Raw genomic sequence first — 18,637 nt, forward strand, 5'->3', positions numbered from 1 at the left:
TGGTCCACATTTTACAACCACGTATTAAAACTGGCAAGATTATAGTCCTGACAATAAGGGCCTTCATTGTCAATGTGATGTCTCTGCATTTTAATGCTTTGTCTTGATCTGTCATAGTCTTTCTCGCAATTACCAGATATTTCTTTATTTCATGGCTAGGCACCATCTCTGAATTTTTGAGCCTAGGGAGATAAAGTCCATTATTACTTCAGCTTCTTCAGTTATTTGCATTGGGCTTTGTGTTGCTTGTTGACCAAAACTTGATTCTTTAAATATTGTGCAATGGATTGACTTTTGCAAACACTTCTTTCACCTTCAACAAGTGATTCCTTTAGTTTTTCCTGACTTCCAGCCATCCACAGGGCATCATCATCAAATCTGAGCTGGTTGATATTTCTCCCAGCAATTTAAATGCCAGTTTCGATTTCTTCTTATGATATGTTCTGCATATATATTAAATAAACAAGGTGACATCTTTCCCAATTAGATGCTCCAAATTCTGTTCTGTTGCTTCCTGGATATCACATATATTATTCAACAAACAGGTTGTTTGCATTATTAGATGTACTCATATACAATTGTGAAACACAATTTTCAAAATTTGGATTAGCCATGGCAGAAGCATCTTTTTCAGTCTAACTTTTCGGTGGAAGTTGAAGGCTAATCTTTTGATCAATGACTACAATCGATCACAATGATTTTTATCCCATCATTCTCAAAAGCTGTTTGGATTTCTTCTCTGTAATGGGCACGATGTAAATGAAGTTATGATTATCTACAGGCACTCCTTGTTTAGTGAACAGTTGGGACTGGCAACTTGGTTGTGAAGCGAAGCGGTCACTAAGTGAAACCGCGACTGTGCTTACGATCTTCCTTCAGCTTTCCTTTGCTTTACAGGCCTGCAAAGGTCATCAATGGGAGGATTAGTCACAAAAGTACTTTTTCATCTGTGTTGTAACTGCAAATGGTTGCTAAACAAGAAGGTCACTAAATGAGGACCATTTGTATTCTATAAAGTTTTATTTCTTTATTTTTAAAACGGGCTGCCCTTCAGCATTTGAAGGCGGGCTAAAACAGACTCTTGTTTATTATAATATAAAGCACATTATAACGTCATAATAATACTTTATGGATTAGCCATTAGGCCGTATCAGAATACAAAATACAAAGCAAGGATATTTATTTATTGGGCAAATTTAAAATAGCCACCCACCTCACATATATGACTCCGAGCGGCGTAAAAAGTTTAAAAACACACACACAAAAATACAAGATAACCCAAAACATAACAACAAAAATCATTTTTAAGATGTTAAAAACCGTTAAAAAAAAAGATAATCTGCGGGAGGTAAGGTAAGAAGTCCCAAAGGGAGTAAAAGGAAGAACTAAAAGGAAATGCAAATCCTAATTTCTGGGACACCCCTACAATTTACCCAAATCAGATCCCCACTTTACCTCATAAATAATAAAACAAGTAAATAATAAATAATAATAAAGTGTTTATCTCAGTGTTTTTCAACCTTGGCCACTTGAGGAAGGATGGACTCCAACTCCCAGAATTCCCCAGCCAGCCATTGCTGGTTTATCTAGACGTGTTTTTCTGCGTGTGTCGCGCATTTTACTGCTTTGGTTCAGGATCCCCCTAGCAAAATCGAGATCCGCGGCGGAAGCCTCCGCTTCCCTGCCACCCGGCGCCTTTTTCTCCCCCCAAACCCTCGAAAAGTGTCAATCCGGGCACCGCCGCCCGGTCCCGGCCTGCTACTACAACTCCCAGCATGCTCAGGGCGGCGCAGGAGTCGCGCGCGCGCAAGGCCCCCTGGGACTCCGAGTTCGCCCGCTCGTCTCGCGGCCGCTCCGGCCGCCCTGCTGCCGGGTTGGCCCCTCGACGCGCCGGCGGCTCCCCGGCGGGAGGGCGCCGCAGCGCGCCTGCGCGCCGTCTCGGGTCCAAGGGAGGGGGCGCGCTGCCCGGGCGCGCCTGCGCAGCGGCGACTCCGGAGGATCTCTCGCGAGGAAGGACGCCATTATCGCAGCCGCCCGGCCAAACACCACGAGAATTCGGCAAGGCAAACGGTAACCTCGCTTCTCTCGCGGGTGCCCGGCTGCGGCCTCGGCTCCTCGGCCGCGGCGCCCGGCGGGCCTCGGCGCAGCCCCTCACTACGCCGGAGAGCCCGCTCGGGTCGCCTCAGGGCGCCCAGCCCGCCGGGCCGCGAGCGGGAGGGGGGCGGGGGCGGGGCGCGCGGGGGCGGTGCCTGCGACTCTGCCTCCCCCCGCGCCACCCCGTCGCCCCGCCCTCCGCGGGCGCGAAGCCGTTTTGCATAGATTTGCATGCCGGAGCCGCGCCGCCTGGCGCCCCCTAGCGGGGGGCTGCAACTCCCGTCATCCCAGCCCCGACTCCGGCCCGGCGGGGAAGGCGCCAGCCTCGTGGCTGGGCATGATAGGGCTTGTAGTCCACCCCAGTGGGGCAAGCTGCTCGGATGGGGATCTGTGGATGGGGCTGAAAGATGGTGGAGGTCCCATTTCTCCCCAGTGGGTAACCTTTAGAAATGGTCTTTGGCCATCAGTTGAGCCCCCTTGGCCGCAGAAAGCTTTGATGCAAGGCTCGCCTCTGATACAAGCACGTTGTGCAACTCGCTTTAGGGAGCGCAGAATGAGATCTTGTGGAAGGGCTGAACTTCAGCAACCGTGCACAGATGTTGGAACTACCGGCCCACGGAACTAGGAGTCTTTGGAGGATGGCACAATCCAGAGAAAACTATGAAAAGTATACTGCATAATTAAGACTGCGTATCCAGAACAATATTAATTCCCTTCCAAGCCAGAAGAACTCAAATAGTTACCCGCTTCTTTAGGAGTTAGGCCTGGCTTTCTGAATTAAGTGCATCGATAGTAATCCAAGCAATTTACCTACACTAGTTCTGTTTAATTTCTGGCCAGACCAGAAGTATTCATAGAACTGTACATCTTTTGGAATTAGGCCTGGCTGTCTTTAAAGAAATGTATAACTATTCATATTGGCTGAACAAAATCTGCGCGTTTTAAATGGCATTTTCCTTAATCCGTATTTGCAAAAAGATGACAGGAGGGGTTAGTAGATGGCTGTGCAATATGGAACTTACAGAATATTTATACGAATGATACATAGGTTTCATAAACAAAAGGGACTTTTGTAGTTCTTCAGGCAGGTGAAGAGAATCAACAGAGGAAAGTGAAGACAGGAGATACTGCAGTCATAAGGGTGCTACAATCTTGATGGCACGTTCGGGGATTATAATTGAATTGTGGGGGGGATCTGATCCCTAAATGGCCTGCCTGTCTTTCAAAAGGGCCAGCTCCACAGAGCAGTCGGACTAAAGGGAAGTCAGCTGGTAAAGCAGATTGGAAATCCTGGGCTAATCTCTCTGGATACAGAACAGACTTAGAGAATATCTCTGTTGCTATTTTTTCATTAAATGGGTAGCTTCAAGGGAGCATACATAATGCCCTAATAATTTTTGTAAAGTTGTAAGGCAGCTTTCTACATTCCTTTGGAAGAGAGGCATATGTAGAATTCCTTTCTTGCAGGTCCAGGTACTTCCTTCTTGCTGACCTTTCCTCCCTGCTTTTTTTCTGTTCTCACCACCATCCATGCATTCACTTACGCAGGAAAAATAAAGCATTCACAGTTTGCAGGAGTTGCCGCAGCCAGCTAGAATGGATCCTCCTATGCTTTTGCTGATGCATTTGGGGGGTGAGAAACACGAGGTGGTGCTCTTCCCTTAGAAATGTCAGCTGGTGTATGCATCGACTTGATGATGCAATACAAAACCAGCCTCTCAGCTGACTTAATTACGACAGCAATTACTTCCAAATGCCCTTTGGTTGTGGGGTTTTGTTTTCTATTCTCTTATGAGAATTGTTGGAAAGCAACGTTTGTTACAATAAATATTTAAACTCGGAGCTGTTCTGTGTAATTTGTTTTAAGGATGTCAGTCAAATCAGATTGGCAAAGTTATACTGTAATCTATGATTGGATTCCTTGAAGTGGATTGCAGACAATTCCAGGCAAGTCAAGTCCAAGCATTCTCTGTCCCGCTCGTCCTCTGATCTGAACTGTTCAAATATCTCTGCAGAATCCGGGCCTGGCTTTTGCAACGTGTCAGCGTCTTTACTCACACACAAGGGTTGCCAATTCGGGGGGGGGGCGGATTAAGGACCCAGCCTTAGTTTTTCCCTTGAGTTTCTTCATTCTGGTTGTTCTGGTTATTAATTTAGAGCAGAAAATGATTAGGTACAGGTTTAATTAGCTGAAACGGTATCCTGGAAATGCATGCAGGAACATCCTGGCAGGCTAGATTGATTACTACATCTACCGTTGTGATTTATTTTAAATGATGAAAGGCTATATGTTCTGCCAGAGAACGGGAAAGCCTCCTTCCTTCCTTCCTTCCTTCCTTCCTTCCTTCCTTCCTTCCTTCCTTCCTTCCTTCCTTCCTTCCTTCCTTCCTTCCTTCCTTCCTTCCTTCCTTCCTTCCTTCCTTCCCCCCTTCCCCCCTTCCCCCCTTCCCCCCTTCCCCCCTTCCAAAGGGGATCGGTTTCAATCCCACAAGGTGATTGCAGAGAAAAGCTTAATAGCTGGCCCCTGCCCTCATTGTTGAAGTAGCAAAACTCTCACTGGTTCTTTGGCATCTAAATTACTGCATCTGTATATTTATAAACAGGCCCTGGAGTGTACAGTGTCACTAGGGAAAAGTTTGAGCCGTGCTCTCTGGGGAGTTTGCTTTATACTTCCTCCAGTCTATTAGTTCAGTGTCTAAAACACAGTAGTCCTCTGGCGTCTTTATTCCAGCCTCCAGATGTGTTCAGTTGCATCCCCCATAACTCCTGTGATGGAAGTTGTGGTCCAGCGTGCCGGTTGTGGGAAAGACTAATTTACTCAATAACCAGGCAAGAAAAGGTATTTTTAGTTCCTTACCATTACTGCTAAATGATGACTGGATAAAGTTATCTGATATATAAATAGAGGAACACATTATTTTCACTTTATGATAGGAAATAACTAACCTAGTTTCCCTCTGGCATTCTTTTTTTAAAATTGTCAGTCCCACTAGGAAGACCAGACCAGGCCAGGAAATCACCTCCCCAAGAAGGCTAAAACTACCTTTATTGAGATTGGCTAGAATAACCGACTCTTGTAGGTCTGGCTGAGCCATACCTCTCCCTTCCCCGACACACCCCACCCCACCCCACCCCACCCCTGCCATCCCCTCTTCTTATACTCCAGTCAAACACTTCAGCAACCTTGATGCCCTTGGAGGTTTTCTGCCTAGCAAGAAATCTTGCTTTGAGTTTTTGTGTATCTTGTGTATCACCTTAAAAGTGGCACACGCGCAGGACTCTTGACTTCCAACAAGCTTGACCTTTCCTTACCCATAGCCCCTGCTTTCTGTTAAGCAACTCTTATTAATCAGCATTCCACATGATGTAATTGGTCGGGGACCGATGGACGAGGATCGGATGATTAAAAGCTAGCTCCGTTGGGTCTGTAGACAGGAGCCAAGCTTGGGTTTATGCAGTTAGAACCAGTCACACGGGGTGATTGTTACGAAGCCTGTTGGCTGCTGGAATCGAGAGACGCGTGTAGGGCCAGTGGAGTTCTAAAAGATGGAAGACCTGGCTGCCATTTGCCGCCCGATATAGTACAAATGAGGCGGGAAGAAATCATGAACAACTGTGTTCTCTAGATTTATTTTATTCCTGTTTGCACTGGATTTGTTTTTGGTCCAATTTTTTTTTTAGTATTGGAAAAGGATTTATATATTTATTTATGCAGTAAATAACTGTAGGGCCAGAAACATGCAAGACAGAAGAAAATTGCTTCTGAAGACACCTCAGTGAATAGAACAGCCCGCAATTTAATCCAGTTAAATAAATGTTCCCTTTCAATACTGGGAAAGGCTGGGCGTCCTGGCAGGTGCCTCTTTTTAATTAGTCTTACTTTACTGGGTTTTTACTTTAGAGCAGCCCAGACAGCTTTCATGCCTTGATTACTGATCTCTGGATTGTGATGCTGAAATTCTGGGATGAAAATATTAAGATTGTTCCATTTTATCTTCTGAGCTTTTTGGCAGTTCTGTTCTTCAAAAGAGATGGCTTTTCAGGCAAAATGAGAGTTATGTGGGAGTGGAAAATAATTTCAGAATCCAAGTTACCACCACCAAATATTTAGGAATCTATGCTGTGAAGAAATAGAAGTTAATGTTCTTTAGTACCTCAGCAAACTGATACTTGGATTTCTCTCCAGTTGTGGTTTTACTCCTTCTCGTAAAAGATGGAAACTGAGAAGAATACACCGTTTTTAAACTTTCCTGTATTTGCTGTAAAAGCAACAGAAGAGCAGATTTATTGTGCCCTCTGTTGAATGGATTTCTTTTCTGAGTTTTTCTCCAGAAATTCTGGAGAAATCCTGGGAACTGTTGTCTCAACACATCAAGGACTCAGCTTTGAGGAAGGTGCATTAGAAAGCGAGGTAATAATTGCCTTCTAATTCACTTGGTCATGATGGCATCAAAGTCCTTTTCTCTGGCGGGTGACGATGTCCTTTTGCCGCAACTTCCCTGAGGTTAAAATGTAAGCGGCCATGTTGGTTCTGCAAAATGGGTGGCATAAATTAAGGACAGAATTTGTGTCAATTTTTGTAGGATTGGATCATTTCTTTAAAACTGGATTCAGAGCTTTTGCCTGCGAGTTGGTTCCATTTAAATCCATGGGCGTTATTTCCAATTCTAATATGATTTGGGAATCGGGAAACCCAGAAGGAATGGGTAATTGACAGCTTACAAAGAAGCTCAAGTCCATTTGTTTTTCATCTTTGGACACTTCTAAACACAATTAAAATAATTTAAATTTGTATTAAAACAAAAGCCAAAGAGCTTGGTAGTGCATAATCTTCCTCCTCCTCCTCCTCCTCCTCCTCCTCCTCCTCCTCCTCATCTTCGTCAGCTATTTTTGTGACTTTGGAGCAAAGTATTGGGGGAAAAATCTGTAACAAAGCCCACGTTTTCAGGAAGAAAAAACTAGTTGTTTACATCCAATACTTATCAAATTGAATCTGAAATGGATAAACCAGTATAATGCATAACAATAATCCTGTCATGAAAAAGAAGGAAAATGATTTTCTTACTATTAAACAAATAGTTTTAATACTTTAATAAACAGACCAAGCATGCTTGACTAGCAAAGGAAGAACTGGTTTTCAATCTGTTTTGCAAAATGCACCAGAGTTATCTTGTGTGTTGCCCCAGAGCAGGGTGGGCAAATTGGAAGAGTTGTCCAGGTTACCTTCCATGCACTGGAAAGTTGAGAAGATTCTTGGCAGTCCTAGCTATGTGGAATCACCCCATAAGTTCAGAGGCAATCTATCTCTGCATATTAATTTCTGGAGACAGCAGAGGAAAGCTTATGGTGGTCTTATATGTTAATAATTGCCTGGTAACTTTGCCAGCTAGAACTGGGATATAAATGAATAAGAAGGCTGGCAGAGGAAAAATCGAATACATCCAGCAAGTTCTTGAGACATTCCAGTTATCCAACAGGGAAAGCGGTTTGGTCAGCTCCCAGCAGGCTAGCAACTTCTGAGGGCTTGTTTACAAGGGTGAATGATCGTATCAACGCTCTGTTTATGAGCTTCCTGCAAGAGGCCCATGATAGACGACTGTAGCCCCTTAGGTTCTAGATGGCTCATTTGTTTGGGCAGGGTTCTTATGTTCTAGGCAAGTGCTACCAGAATAAGGAAACCTGTATAAGAGTCCAAGAGATAATAACATCCAAAGTTTCTACAAGAAGAAGGTTCAAAGGCATCTGCCAGATAGAAAAGATTAAACTGAAGGAGGAAGCAGACCATCTGGCTTTCACTAAAAATTCTACAATAAGGTTCACATGATTCAAGCTCTGTTTGAGTTGACTCCTATTTCATGGACGCATCTGTATCGTTTTCTTGGCAACCATATGGAAGTAGCTTGCCATTGCCTGGGATTTTTGGGCTTCTCAGTTTAACATTCTGGGATTCCTTGGTGGTTACCCATCCACATTCTAACTGCGCCCAACCCTACTTAGTTTCAAGTGCTATGCGGCATTTGAGAGTTACCTTTCTCTATCACAAAATACTTGGAATGAACATAGATGTAATGCAGACCATTGCTAGTTAAATGCAAAGAGATAGGAATATGAATATATTGGAACAAGATCCTGGTTATATTTAACAGACATGGTAACTGGGTTCATCCATTGCGCTACGCCTAAATGTGATTGAGTTTGTGTGTTGTGTGAACCCAGTGACTGTGATGTGTAAATTACAGTTTTATGACTTAGCAGGTTTTGTGAATCTCACCAGTTTGATTTATTTAGCCAACTGTGATTAAAGTATGGCTTAGCATGATAAATGAACTTAATCAGAACATTTTGGAGAGCAGTAACTTTTATGTATAGTGTCAGGGAGATGACCTTGATGATGGAGACATGCAGGATGCATTGCCAGGGCAAAGGGTGAAACATATTTTAAGTCCACAACAGATAATAATTGGAAGCAGTTCAGGCAGACACCTCCCTAATTCACAAGAGCATAAGAAAGGGGAGGAGGTGCAGCCCAACCAGATTTCCAAGATTCTGTTATTCTAGCCAATCTCAGTAAAAATAGTTTTAGCTTTCCTGTGGAGTTGATTTCTTGGCCTGGTCTGCCTAATGGGGCTAACATTTTTGGGTGGGGGTCACATTTAATGCTAAAAACGGGGAGTTCTGCAGCAAGAGTCTGTCCTCATGCTCACTTGCTCGACCTGTAGAACGTTGCACTGTCCCACCTACCTATCGGCCACCAGAACGGTGGTGACAAAAACTAGCTCCCCTCTAGCACCTTAGTTTGGAAACAGATAAGTAGCACTGATTGAATCTGTGCATGATTCTGATTTCCTTTTGAGCAGAGCAAGACGAAAAAGGGAGAAAACCCATTTGGCTTGGTCCCTTTCTTAATTTATGGATTGAAAGATTCTTTCCCTTCGCCCTCAGCCGAGCTTTCAATCGTATTTGCAGCTAGTGACATTATGAAACCGTAATCCTAGCACAGCTGTTTTATTACGTTAAGTCTGGCCGTTGCCCAAGACTTCTGAGAAATGGCAAACTTCATTTGCCAAAAGAAGAGAAATGGCAACCACATGCCCTAAATCTCTTGCCAGATCACTTGGGCACCTTGCCACAGCAAATGCAATCATAATCGCTTTCACGGTGATCTGAATTTCAAATGAATCTTTCTTGGCGGCAGATATTCTTGAATAAATAACCCAATATCATGTGGTGTCCTCATTTGGAAGAATTCAGAATGGGTTTTTTTTTCTTCCCATAATGAGCAGCTGTTGCCTTGCTGGCTAGGATGTTCCCAGCGATGCCATAGATGTACCTGTCAGTTACTTTTCACCTGCATGTTTTAATCGTATCCCCATATGTGGACCCAGTGAGGGGAAAGAGGGAAATGACTGTGGGTCATTGGCTTTCGTTCAGCCAGAGTGCTTCATGAGGCGTTGGCCTTTCACAGACAAATCAGATTTTTCTTGCCAACAGTAGTTTGCTCCAGGTATGAAGAAAAGACCAATCAGCCTGTCCTTGTGTTCCCCACCATTTTGTCCCATTCCCATGCCACTCTTCCCTAAATGGGAGAAATTTAGATATGACTTTCTCCAGTGATTTGAAATCAATGTTGGATACTAGAAATTTCCCTTGATAAACTTGCAGCAGTCCTTTACAGGAACCCCAGAAGAACAGTGCTAAAAATATTTGGCTGTAGAAATGAAACTGAATATTGTAGGAGCTGAATTGTAGAAACTCTGGAAACGGCAGAGGGAAACCTGATTTCATTCAAATTGAATGCGCTTCCAAATCTTATTTTGTGCTGAGAAGGAGAGCCTATAGGAAGGCATAATAGTTCAGCGTAAATTCATAAAAGTGTCCATATAGATTTCTCAATCTGACTATGAAGACTTTTTAGTGAGTTCAGTAAACAAGCAGGTTAAGCCTAAATTAAAACGCTAAAAAGAGGAGACATAATCCAATCCAGTGTAAGCACTGCTAAGCCCCATGCATTTTAGTGTGCTTAACTCTTGCTGAAATCAGTGGTGGCTAAAACCACCGTCTTGGCTGGATTGATCGTAATATAATGAGAAACAGTCTCATTATTACCCTAACCCAAATGCTAGTGTTAATTATATTCATGAGGAACTTTCCCCAAAGGGATGATGACCGCGGTCTCCACCTGAGAAAGATGGCCTTTGGTCATTGCGTAATACTGGGGCAGTCACTGCCATCTCTTCTACATTCTGGTCCATCTTGGACAGCTTTCTCCAGCCCTGTGTCTTCTGTATATGTTGAACTGCAGGCCCCATCATCGTTACCCAAATTTGCTTTCTTCTAAGTGTCAGATGGTGGAGTAGGTCAGAGGGCATATAGAGTAATCCAGGAGATCGCAGTGGGAGAGAGTGAAGAAGGGATATCCAAATTAGCCTAGTCATTCAATGACTCCCATAATATCAGTGCTGCAATACATAGCCTCTGGGCAGCTTACAAATACAAAAACAGTAAAAGCAGTTAAAAACACCCAACACCAAGGGGAGCCTGGACTAAAACAATCATAACAATAACAAACAAAATGTTAGATAAGTTGGTTTAAATATCCCATACTCCACCAGTAATAAATACTTATAAGGCAGAAGAACACGTCTTACTTCAGAACTATAGCTGGAACCAATTTGCCGATAGGTCCAGTGCTGGACCATTTACCCATTTACCTATAACTTAGTCTATTGAACTTTGTCAAAATTAACTTCTGACTAGACTTGTATAGTTTTGCACTGTTAAATTAAAACAACGGCTGAGATTTCTTTAATGTGCTGATAACTTAAACAGTAGGCATTGGAAGAAATCTGTCTTTCAACTATTGTTTGTTCATCTCTTATGACTGTGTTAGAAGGTGATTGCAGCTGTATAATGGTATTTAATGTCAAGATGATGTGCTTTGGAGTCAGTACTCACACTAAATTGATGGGAAAGCACATTATCCTCTTCTTTCATTGCATATATGTACGAGGTAGAATTTTCAGGTTAGCATTTTGTCAGTCTGAGCAGCTGTACCAGGAGAACTGTAATATCCAATTGCAAATTGCTCGTCTGCCTTTCTCTGCTGTCATGGGCAAAGCAATCAGCCAAAAAACCTATGCTTTGAAGATCAAATGGGCATTTTTTGTAAAACTAAACCACAATGTATACATCTTTTGTCAAAAACCTCACACAGTTTAACAAGCTGTTACCTCCAGGGTGACAGATGGTGAATATTATAGTCACCGTGTGACCGCAGTTTTTGATGTTTTGCAGAATCTGACTTGTATGAACTGACAGATCTCTTTCGGTTCAGCCCTACTACCTGTCTCTGAATGATGACAGAACAGGATTTAGCTGATGTAGTTCAAATAGCTGTGGAAGACTTGAATCCAGATCATCCAGGTATGTTATTTCAGAGAACATAAGGGTAAGGGAAACACAAATAACTCAGCAACCCTATTTGTGTGTTTCATAGTATGTGTTGCATAGAATATTAAAGATGTAATTTAAAGAATGCTTTTTCCTGGAGCTGAGTAAAACAGCAGCGTGGCAACCTCACATTTAGGTATCTTTACTGCCTCCAATTTTCTACTAGTCCTGTAAATCTGGTATTTTACTATGAATCCTTTCTAACTTTGTTTTAATACAAAAAACAAGGCAGTGACATCTGTAGCATTGGCCTTTACTAGGAATAAATCAGGGCTGAGAAAGCATATGAAGTGGACTGCCGCATCTGACCTAGCCTACTTAACTCTAAAGAAGCATTCCCTAACCTAGTGTCCTGCAGATGTAGACTAATTCTCACAATCCCAGCCATTCTTGGTCTGTGGAGGGTGGGGTATCAAGGAAATTAAAGTCTCGAACATCTGGCTGCTGATCCATTGCTGAAATTCTCTAAGTAATAGGTACTCCTAGTTGTGAAAACAAATTTTGGGAGAAGAATTTCCCAGCATGGACTCAGGCTAGTACACTTCTCTCTATTCAGTTTGTTGTTTTTCCTTTTAATTTCATAACTAAGTACCACTGATAGAAATACTGAAAATGGTTTGGTTGTTTCTGTTTTTGGCTTGCAGTTGTCTTGGAAAACCATGAAGTGACAGATGAAGATGTAGGCCCCCCTTTGAAACGGCAACGGATAGAAATTAATTGTCAAGACCCGTCAATTAAGGTTGTAGCCATGTACATGCTTGTTGTTCACAAAATGCAGCTAATATTGGATAGGTGTAAGTGTGTTTTATTATGGCTTAAGGTGATTTAAACTATAGTGTCCTCCAGGTGTTCTGGACTTCAACACATTTGGAGGATACCAGTCTGAGAAAGCTTGACATAAGATGCTCAAGATTTGAGATAGACTTTGTAATGGAAAGGGTCTGATGCCTCTTCTATTTCTGGCACATATTATCATTGTGGCACACAGGAATCCATCTTCAAGTTACCAGTGTATATCAGCCATGGGAATATACAGGGGGAAAAAATCATGTTAGCATAATTACCAAATACTCCTGGCTGGATCGTGGAAAACATTTTCTCCATGTCAAAGCAGATTCAAAGTTAATAATTGTATTTTCCCTTACTCTTTCTGAGAATTACTAAGAACTTCCCTATGTGCTATAAATAGATTTTGATTGTATCAAACAATAAAGCTTGTGGTTATGTTTACAGCTTTTTAATTAAAAAAGCAGGATAAATAAAACAGTAAATAAGCAATATACTTAACACAAACCTTCAATATTCTGCAGAATTTCCACTGAGAAGATTAGAAAGGTTTTGGTTTTAGTTTAGTCTAGAGACTGCTGACTTTTAATGAACAATAGTATAAAAATACCCTTAGACTTGTAGCATTCTTTGATTGCTTACTACATACCTGCAACTGACTTTTCAGTATTAACAAAATTAACACCATAATGTGATAACAATATGCTATAATAATGTATGTCCTTTCTGTCTGACCATTATAACATCAGTGAAAAGATGACCTTGTAATTCTGATGTATATTATGATGGCATCAAATCTCTTAAGGTGTTAGCACTCATGTTCCTGATGCTAATGGGTAGTAACACCATCTGCAGGAAGTTGACTAATGAATGATTAATTAGTTGATACAAGCTTTAGATATTTTCTAAAGTTGTGTTTCATCTTGAGGGTTTTTACATAATTTGAACTGAGTTTGCCATATTATTTTAATTATGTCCACCAGAGGGTGCACAAGAAATATTTTAAAGGAAACACAGTCCCATCCAGGTACAAATCAAAGCAGAATATATGTTTGTTGTAAATGATTATCTTACCTTTTTGAGTGGCATACTTGCAAAAAAAGGCCCATAATTCAGCTAGGTATGTTTCAAAACTTAAAGCATATTTACATCCCACTTTTTCAGCTTGTTTCTAGAAACACCCCTGGTAAAACACCTGACCAGGTGATAATCATTTTAATTGAAGGTAGGTCCAGGATAACAGCTGAAATGATAGATAGTCAAACTGGAACAACATGGTCTTTGAAGACTGAAGGGGATGGGGAAAAAAAAGATCTTGAAGACTTGGGAAAAAGACTCTGTCTTTTGCTTGTTCTGTGGAATAAGAATAACGCCTTGGCACATACACAAAGGAAGGCCTTAAATTCATGTGGCCTCAAATATCCAGCCTAATTGTTTACATCATTAGTGTGCACATTGGGTTTTTAAAAGTCAGTTCCTCTTTTTATTGAATGAAATAGCACGCTTTTATAAATGTCCCTTTTGATTGCTATTCAAGGGTAGCACAAGTAAAAAAAAAAACTGAACTTTCTTTGAATTTAAATTAAAACATGTAGGCTAGCCCTCAAATCAGGAATCTGGTGGCACCTTTTCCGACACACATTTTATTAAAAGGCGGGAGCTTTGTCCTTTTAATAAAATGTGTTTGTCGGAAAGGGCGCTGCCAGATTCTTGATTTTTGGCTACCGTAGTCTCATAAGCCCTCCTCCCACAATGCAGGCGAGCCTTTTAACCCTTGGATAGCCCATTGGATGATTGTTTTTACCACTGGGCAGGCTTTGGGGATGTGGATGCTTTGGCTGTTCCTTGATGGATGGATGTTCTTTGCAGATGCCCGTGTAAATGCAAACATAGAAAAGCATACACCGAAGCCTCCCCGCCCAGCTCATTCCGCTGCTTCTTTTCCTCAGTCGTTCCTGTATTCCATTAACCAAACAATCTGCCTGCGACTGGATAGCATTGAAGCCAAGCTGCTAGCCCTGGATGCGACCTGCAAGTCACTGGAAGAGAAACTGGATCTTGTCATGAACAAGCAACATAGCCCCATCCAGGTCCCCATGGTGGCAGGTTCCCCGCTTGGAGCTACCCAGACGTGCAACAAAGTGAGATGGTAAGTCTCTGGGTGTGAGTGCACGCGTGTGCTCTTTTCAGATCAACTGTCCGGCACAGCCAAGCAGGGCAGCTTTTGGGGTAACTGTCAGGAACTTGGTATGCAGCTTAGAATGAGATTCTAATTTTTCTTGGAGGTAGTTTGGCTTCATGTGACCAACTAAACACATCCCCTTGCCTTGGGGCAGGGAGCTTAGAGCCCTGGCCACAATTTTCCTTGGCTTGGCCTGTTTATGCAGGTCATTGTAGACGGGATGATATAGCTCCCACTCCTGTTTAAATTTAGGGCAGAGCCTCTTGGGATTTTGTTTTGACTTTGAGAATAAAGAATTCAGCCTTCCTCAAATGTAGACAAGTTTTTCGCTCCTCTGATTTTGAAAATAACTTTGAAAATAGGTAGGCAGTGGATGGCATGGAAGCCATGGGAGGGCTGAAAGGTACTTGCAGGAATAAGAAGGCAGGGCTTGCTGGTTCCATAGGATTGTTGTAAACAAATGTGGAATGGAGGAAATGTAAATTAATCTGCATCATTAATATTTTTTAAGGGTGGAGTTAGGGCACATTTGCCCCAAGTATATTCCACTGCTGCTACATCAACCAGTTTTTAGTCATGGAGGTTGTAGCACAAGCAGCGAGAGGATAAACAGAGAAGAGGCACTAGGCATAGAAAATAAAAGGGAATCCAGATAAAATGAATGGCACTGAATTTTCATAGATCTGATTTTCTCCCTCCTTCATTCCCAGTACTCACACCACATACTTAAGCAATCAGCCTCCCTCTATCTTTTTTAAAGCTTTATAGATTGAAGAGATCCTAACCTTACTCTGTATTCTCATCTGTTTTTATAATCTGTATAATGCACAGCTGTTTTAAATTTATTGGCAAGCACCCTGAAATTTTCTGAATGCTTTTTCTACCCTGTGATACTACAATAGGAACTCAGGTGCTTGGATATTTTACAGAAGAAACTGCACTTTTCCAACTTTGAAAATGACAGGCTTACCTATCAGTGACAGAGAACGTTTTTTGTTGACTTACAAATTCTCTCTTCTCTGATAGGATATTCATGTTAGCGCTCATCCTCTATTGGTTTTTTTCCCAACCTATGCTCCTCTCCTATCTACTTGTTAAATGCTTGATTGATTTTAACAATTTTACCTGAAGGTATTTGGTTATTTTATGGATCTACGCTTCATAATTATTCATGATTCCGTGCTTCAGCTGTTCCGTGGTTGAGATCTTAGTCATTTGTAACCCTCCCATGGAGGATTGTTTGGAACCTCTTCATGTAGAATAAGATAAACATATCCTCTAGCTCAATGTTTCTCAACCTTGGTAACTTGAAGATGTGTGGACTTCAACTCCCAGAATTCCCCAGCCAGCTGGGGATGCTGGCTGGAGAATTCTGGGAGTTCACACATCTTAAAGTTGCCAAGGTTGAGAAACACTGCTCTAGCTATTGGTGTTCTGTAAACTTTGGTAAAGTCTCTCTTGAGTCAACCTCCATGATTATAGGGACACCTTCCCCCTTGTTTCCTGGCAGGAGTGGTTTCCCATTCCAGAAATGTCAGTACCATACCTACTTTTTTATGACGAGCCGGTTATGGATGATAACGACAACAACATGGAAAGCCTGAGCATATTCATATTGGAACCTGACTTGCCCTCTTTTTTTGGAAATCCTCCCTGATTTTCATATTTCTTATTTGTTGAAATAGAAGCCATGACAGCTTTCCATAGGGAGGGATTTGTTTCCCTTACAGCAAAATATTTGGAATTTCAGTTTCCTTATCTGTAGATAACCTTTAAGACAAGGTTCACTTACAGTGCTAAGTCTTGGTTTGTTTTAAACATGGATTTGATGAAAAAAATGGCTGGGTTCACACATACCAAACCAAAGCCAAGCAGCCAAACCCAGCTAAAATGTACACTTATCCTTCTCTTTATCTTCCATAGAAAGCAGGCAGCAGGGTATGTCAACGTGTGCATCATGATATACTGATTAAAAGTAATTATTTTTATGTCAACTCTTCCTGTGCAGTGTGTAATTTCTACCTTGCTTTTTCTTCGGCCTTTTTGCTGAAAATGTGCTTTGATATATAGACCTTGGTTAGAAAGGAACAAAGTATGTCCATTGAGTGTTGTTATCACCAGATTTTAGTAATTAAAGTTGAATGCATCTTTGATGGATTTAGTGTGTCTCTCAAGGCTGAATTTTGCCTTATGAAGTGTTGATGGGTGTTCTGAAGCTGTTTATGTCTCACCAAGGGAAGTATTTTTGTGGAAAATCTTTTTCCCCCAGGTGCATAGAACACAGTTTTGTGAGATGAGCTATATATTATAAACAATGATGTGTAGTCTTGTTCTGCTTTCTGTTGCCATTAACAGCTGTGCTATTTTATGGGTTCATCATTTATCATTACTGTAATAACAAGGGTTTATCATAAATAAAAGTTTCCAAAGGAGAAAATAGAAATATATTCTCTTTAAGACCAAAGCAATGCTAAGGTAGGGGAAAAGCAGAAAAAATTACTTGCTTTATTTTTAAGAGCCTTTCCTTAGATTTATATTCTCCTAAATTGTTTTGCCCTTTGGTTAATAAACTGGTTAGGGATTTTCTCTTCTAAGTTGTTATTCTTTTCAGATAGCAACTCAACTTTGCTATAGAGAAATAGATGTCACATGTCAAAAGCATCATCCAATTTTTCAGCTTGGTTTGCCAGTCTATAGTATGACTGCAATGAATTTTTTATTTTTGCTGTTACTCCTTGATCATCACCATCCAGAAAGGGAGAGAAGTAGCTGGAAGTGGCTGGACTGCTGAAAAGTTCCTGGGTCTTTGTTTTTTGCCAGTATATGACACACATTCCTCCATGTGGTATGCCACAAAGTCACTGGGCTGCTCCATGAAGGCTACTTTCAACTCTTCTTTCAAAATGTCTGAATTTCACATCTCACAGGACATGAGGACACCAGTGTATCAAGGTTAAAGTTTTGAACTGGTAATTGTAAATTTTATTTAGAGGGCCTTGATGGAGAAACATCTGTCCTTAATTCATTTGGTTTAGTTCATTTGCACAGGGAGTGGGGGTGGACAGATCCTTCGGCATCAGTGGGAAAAAAGAGGGTGAAGATGTGGGACAGAAAGCAATGGGTAGGCATGGTGTAGTGTCACAAGTGTGCAGCTGGAAGGAACTCCTCTCCAAGAAAATGTGATGCAGAAGGTATGAGGTTTAGGTAGAAAGGGAAAGGCAGGGACTATTAAAAATAAATAACGTGCATATACACTCCCATATATTCTCTCTGACTCAGTAGTCAGGTTCGTGCCTCTTGAGTCTGAAGGTACAAATGTGATTGATTTATTTGTATTGCTAAATTGATATAATGAAATGAGAACAAATAAGAATAACCTTGTTATTTTGAAGCAAAACCAGCAGAGAGTTTTGTAGCATCTTAAAGACAAACACATTTGTGGTAGCCTGACCTTTACAAGGCACAATGCTGCTCTTAAACAATACATATATGCTCAGTTTTTTAAAAAATACGTGCATTAAATTTTCAGCCCTGCCTAATTTATTTCGGCTTTGTTCCTTCTTCAGTCTGCCTGTTCCCCTCATGAATTTTTCTGGCCCTGGGTGTCTTCAATTTCTTAGCAATCTGGCTCTAAAATTATCTTACTCTCCAAGAAAATATGCTGAAAGTTTCTTCCAACATGGAAACTGGCAAGAATGTGGTCTTTTCAATGCAGCATGACATCAGATGTAGCCATTAAAGTGGGCTAGAAAATGTGTTATGGCACCCAGAGTAATGATCTGGGAATTGGTGTCCAGCGTTTTGGCCACGTTGCAAGAATGGTGAAGTCCTGCTTCTCTGCCTGATAGATTGGTATTTCCCAAGCAATTGTTCACCAAAATGGCCCATTAACTAACTACACAGATACGCCTTGGATTCATCACTTCCTATCCTTGGTCATCTTTTCCCACTGATTTTCTGGGCACTGTGGTTTGCTGGTAATCTGTATGTGGATGACAAACAAGAAAAAATTATCTCTTTCTTGGGTGAATGTAGAGACATGAGATAATTGCCTCTAACAACTTTTAATGCACGCCGCATTTCTCCTAATCAGAATTGTTTTACATCTTTCATGCTTGGAAGAGG

The 18,637-nt window shown here is 41.6% G+C and overlaps 1 protein-coding gene across 2 annotated transcripts in view; it reads left to right on the forward strand.

The window, feature by feature from the left end:
* Positions 1-1,861: 1,861 nt before the first annotated feature.
* Positions 1,862-18,637, forward strand: part of BANP (BTG3 associated nuclear protein) — a 114,811-nt gene continuing 98,035 nt past the window's right edge. The window contains exons 1-4 of one of the 2 annotated variants that reach the window (XM_088136201.1): positions 1,862-2,070; positions 11,389-11,517; positions 12,189-12,283; positions 14,280-14,479. In XM_088136201.1, the coding sequence (XP_087992327.1) occupies positions 11,448-11,517; positions 12,189-12,283; positions 14,280-14,479 (365 nt within the window). In that variant the 5' untranslated portion in view covers positions 1,862-2,070; positions 11,389-11,447. The remainder of the gene's footprint in view (positions 2,071-11,388; positions 11,518-12,188; positions 12,284-14,279; positions 14,480-18,637) is intronic. The other variant, XM_088136202.1, reaches the window with a different exon arrangement.

Source organism: Python bivittatus, unplaced genomic scaffold (genome assembly GCF_059951505.1).
Source record: "Python bivittatus isolate LINGU-HERP-01145 unplaced genomic scaffold, Pbiv_v1 ctg000190_np1212, whole genome shotgun sequence".
In the NCBI taxonomy this organism is placed as follows: domain Eukaryota; kingdom Metazoa; phylum Chordata; class Lepidosauria; order Squamata; family Pythonidae; genus Python; species Python bivittatus.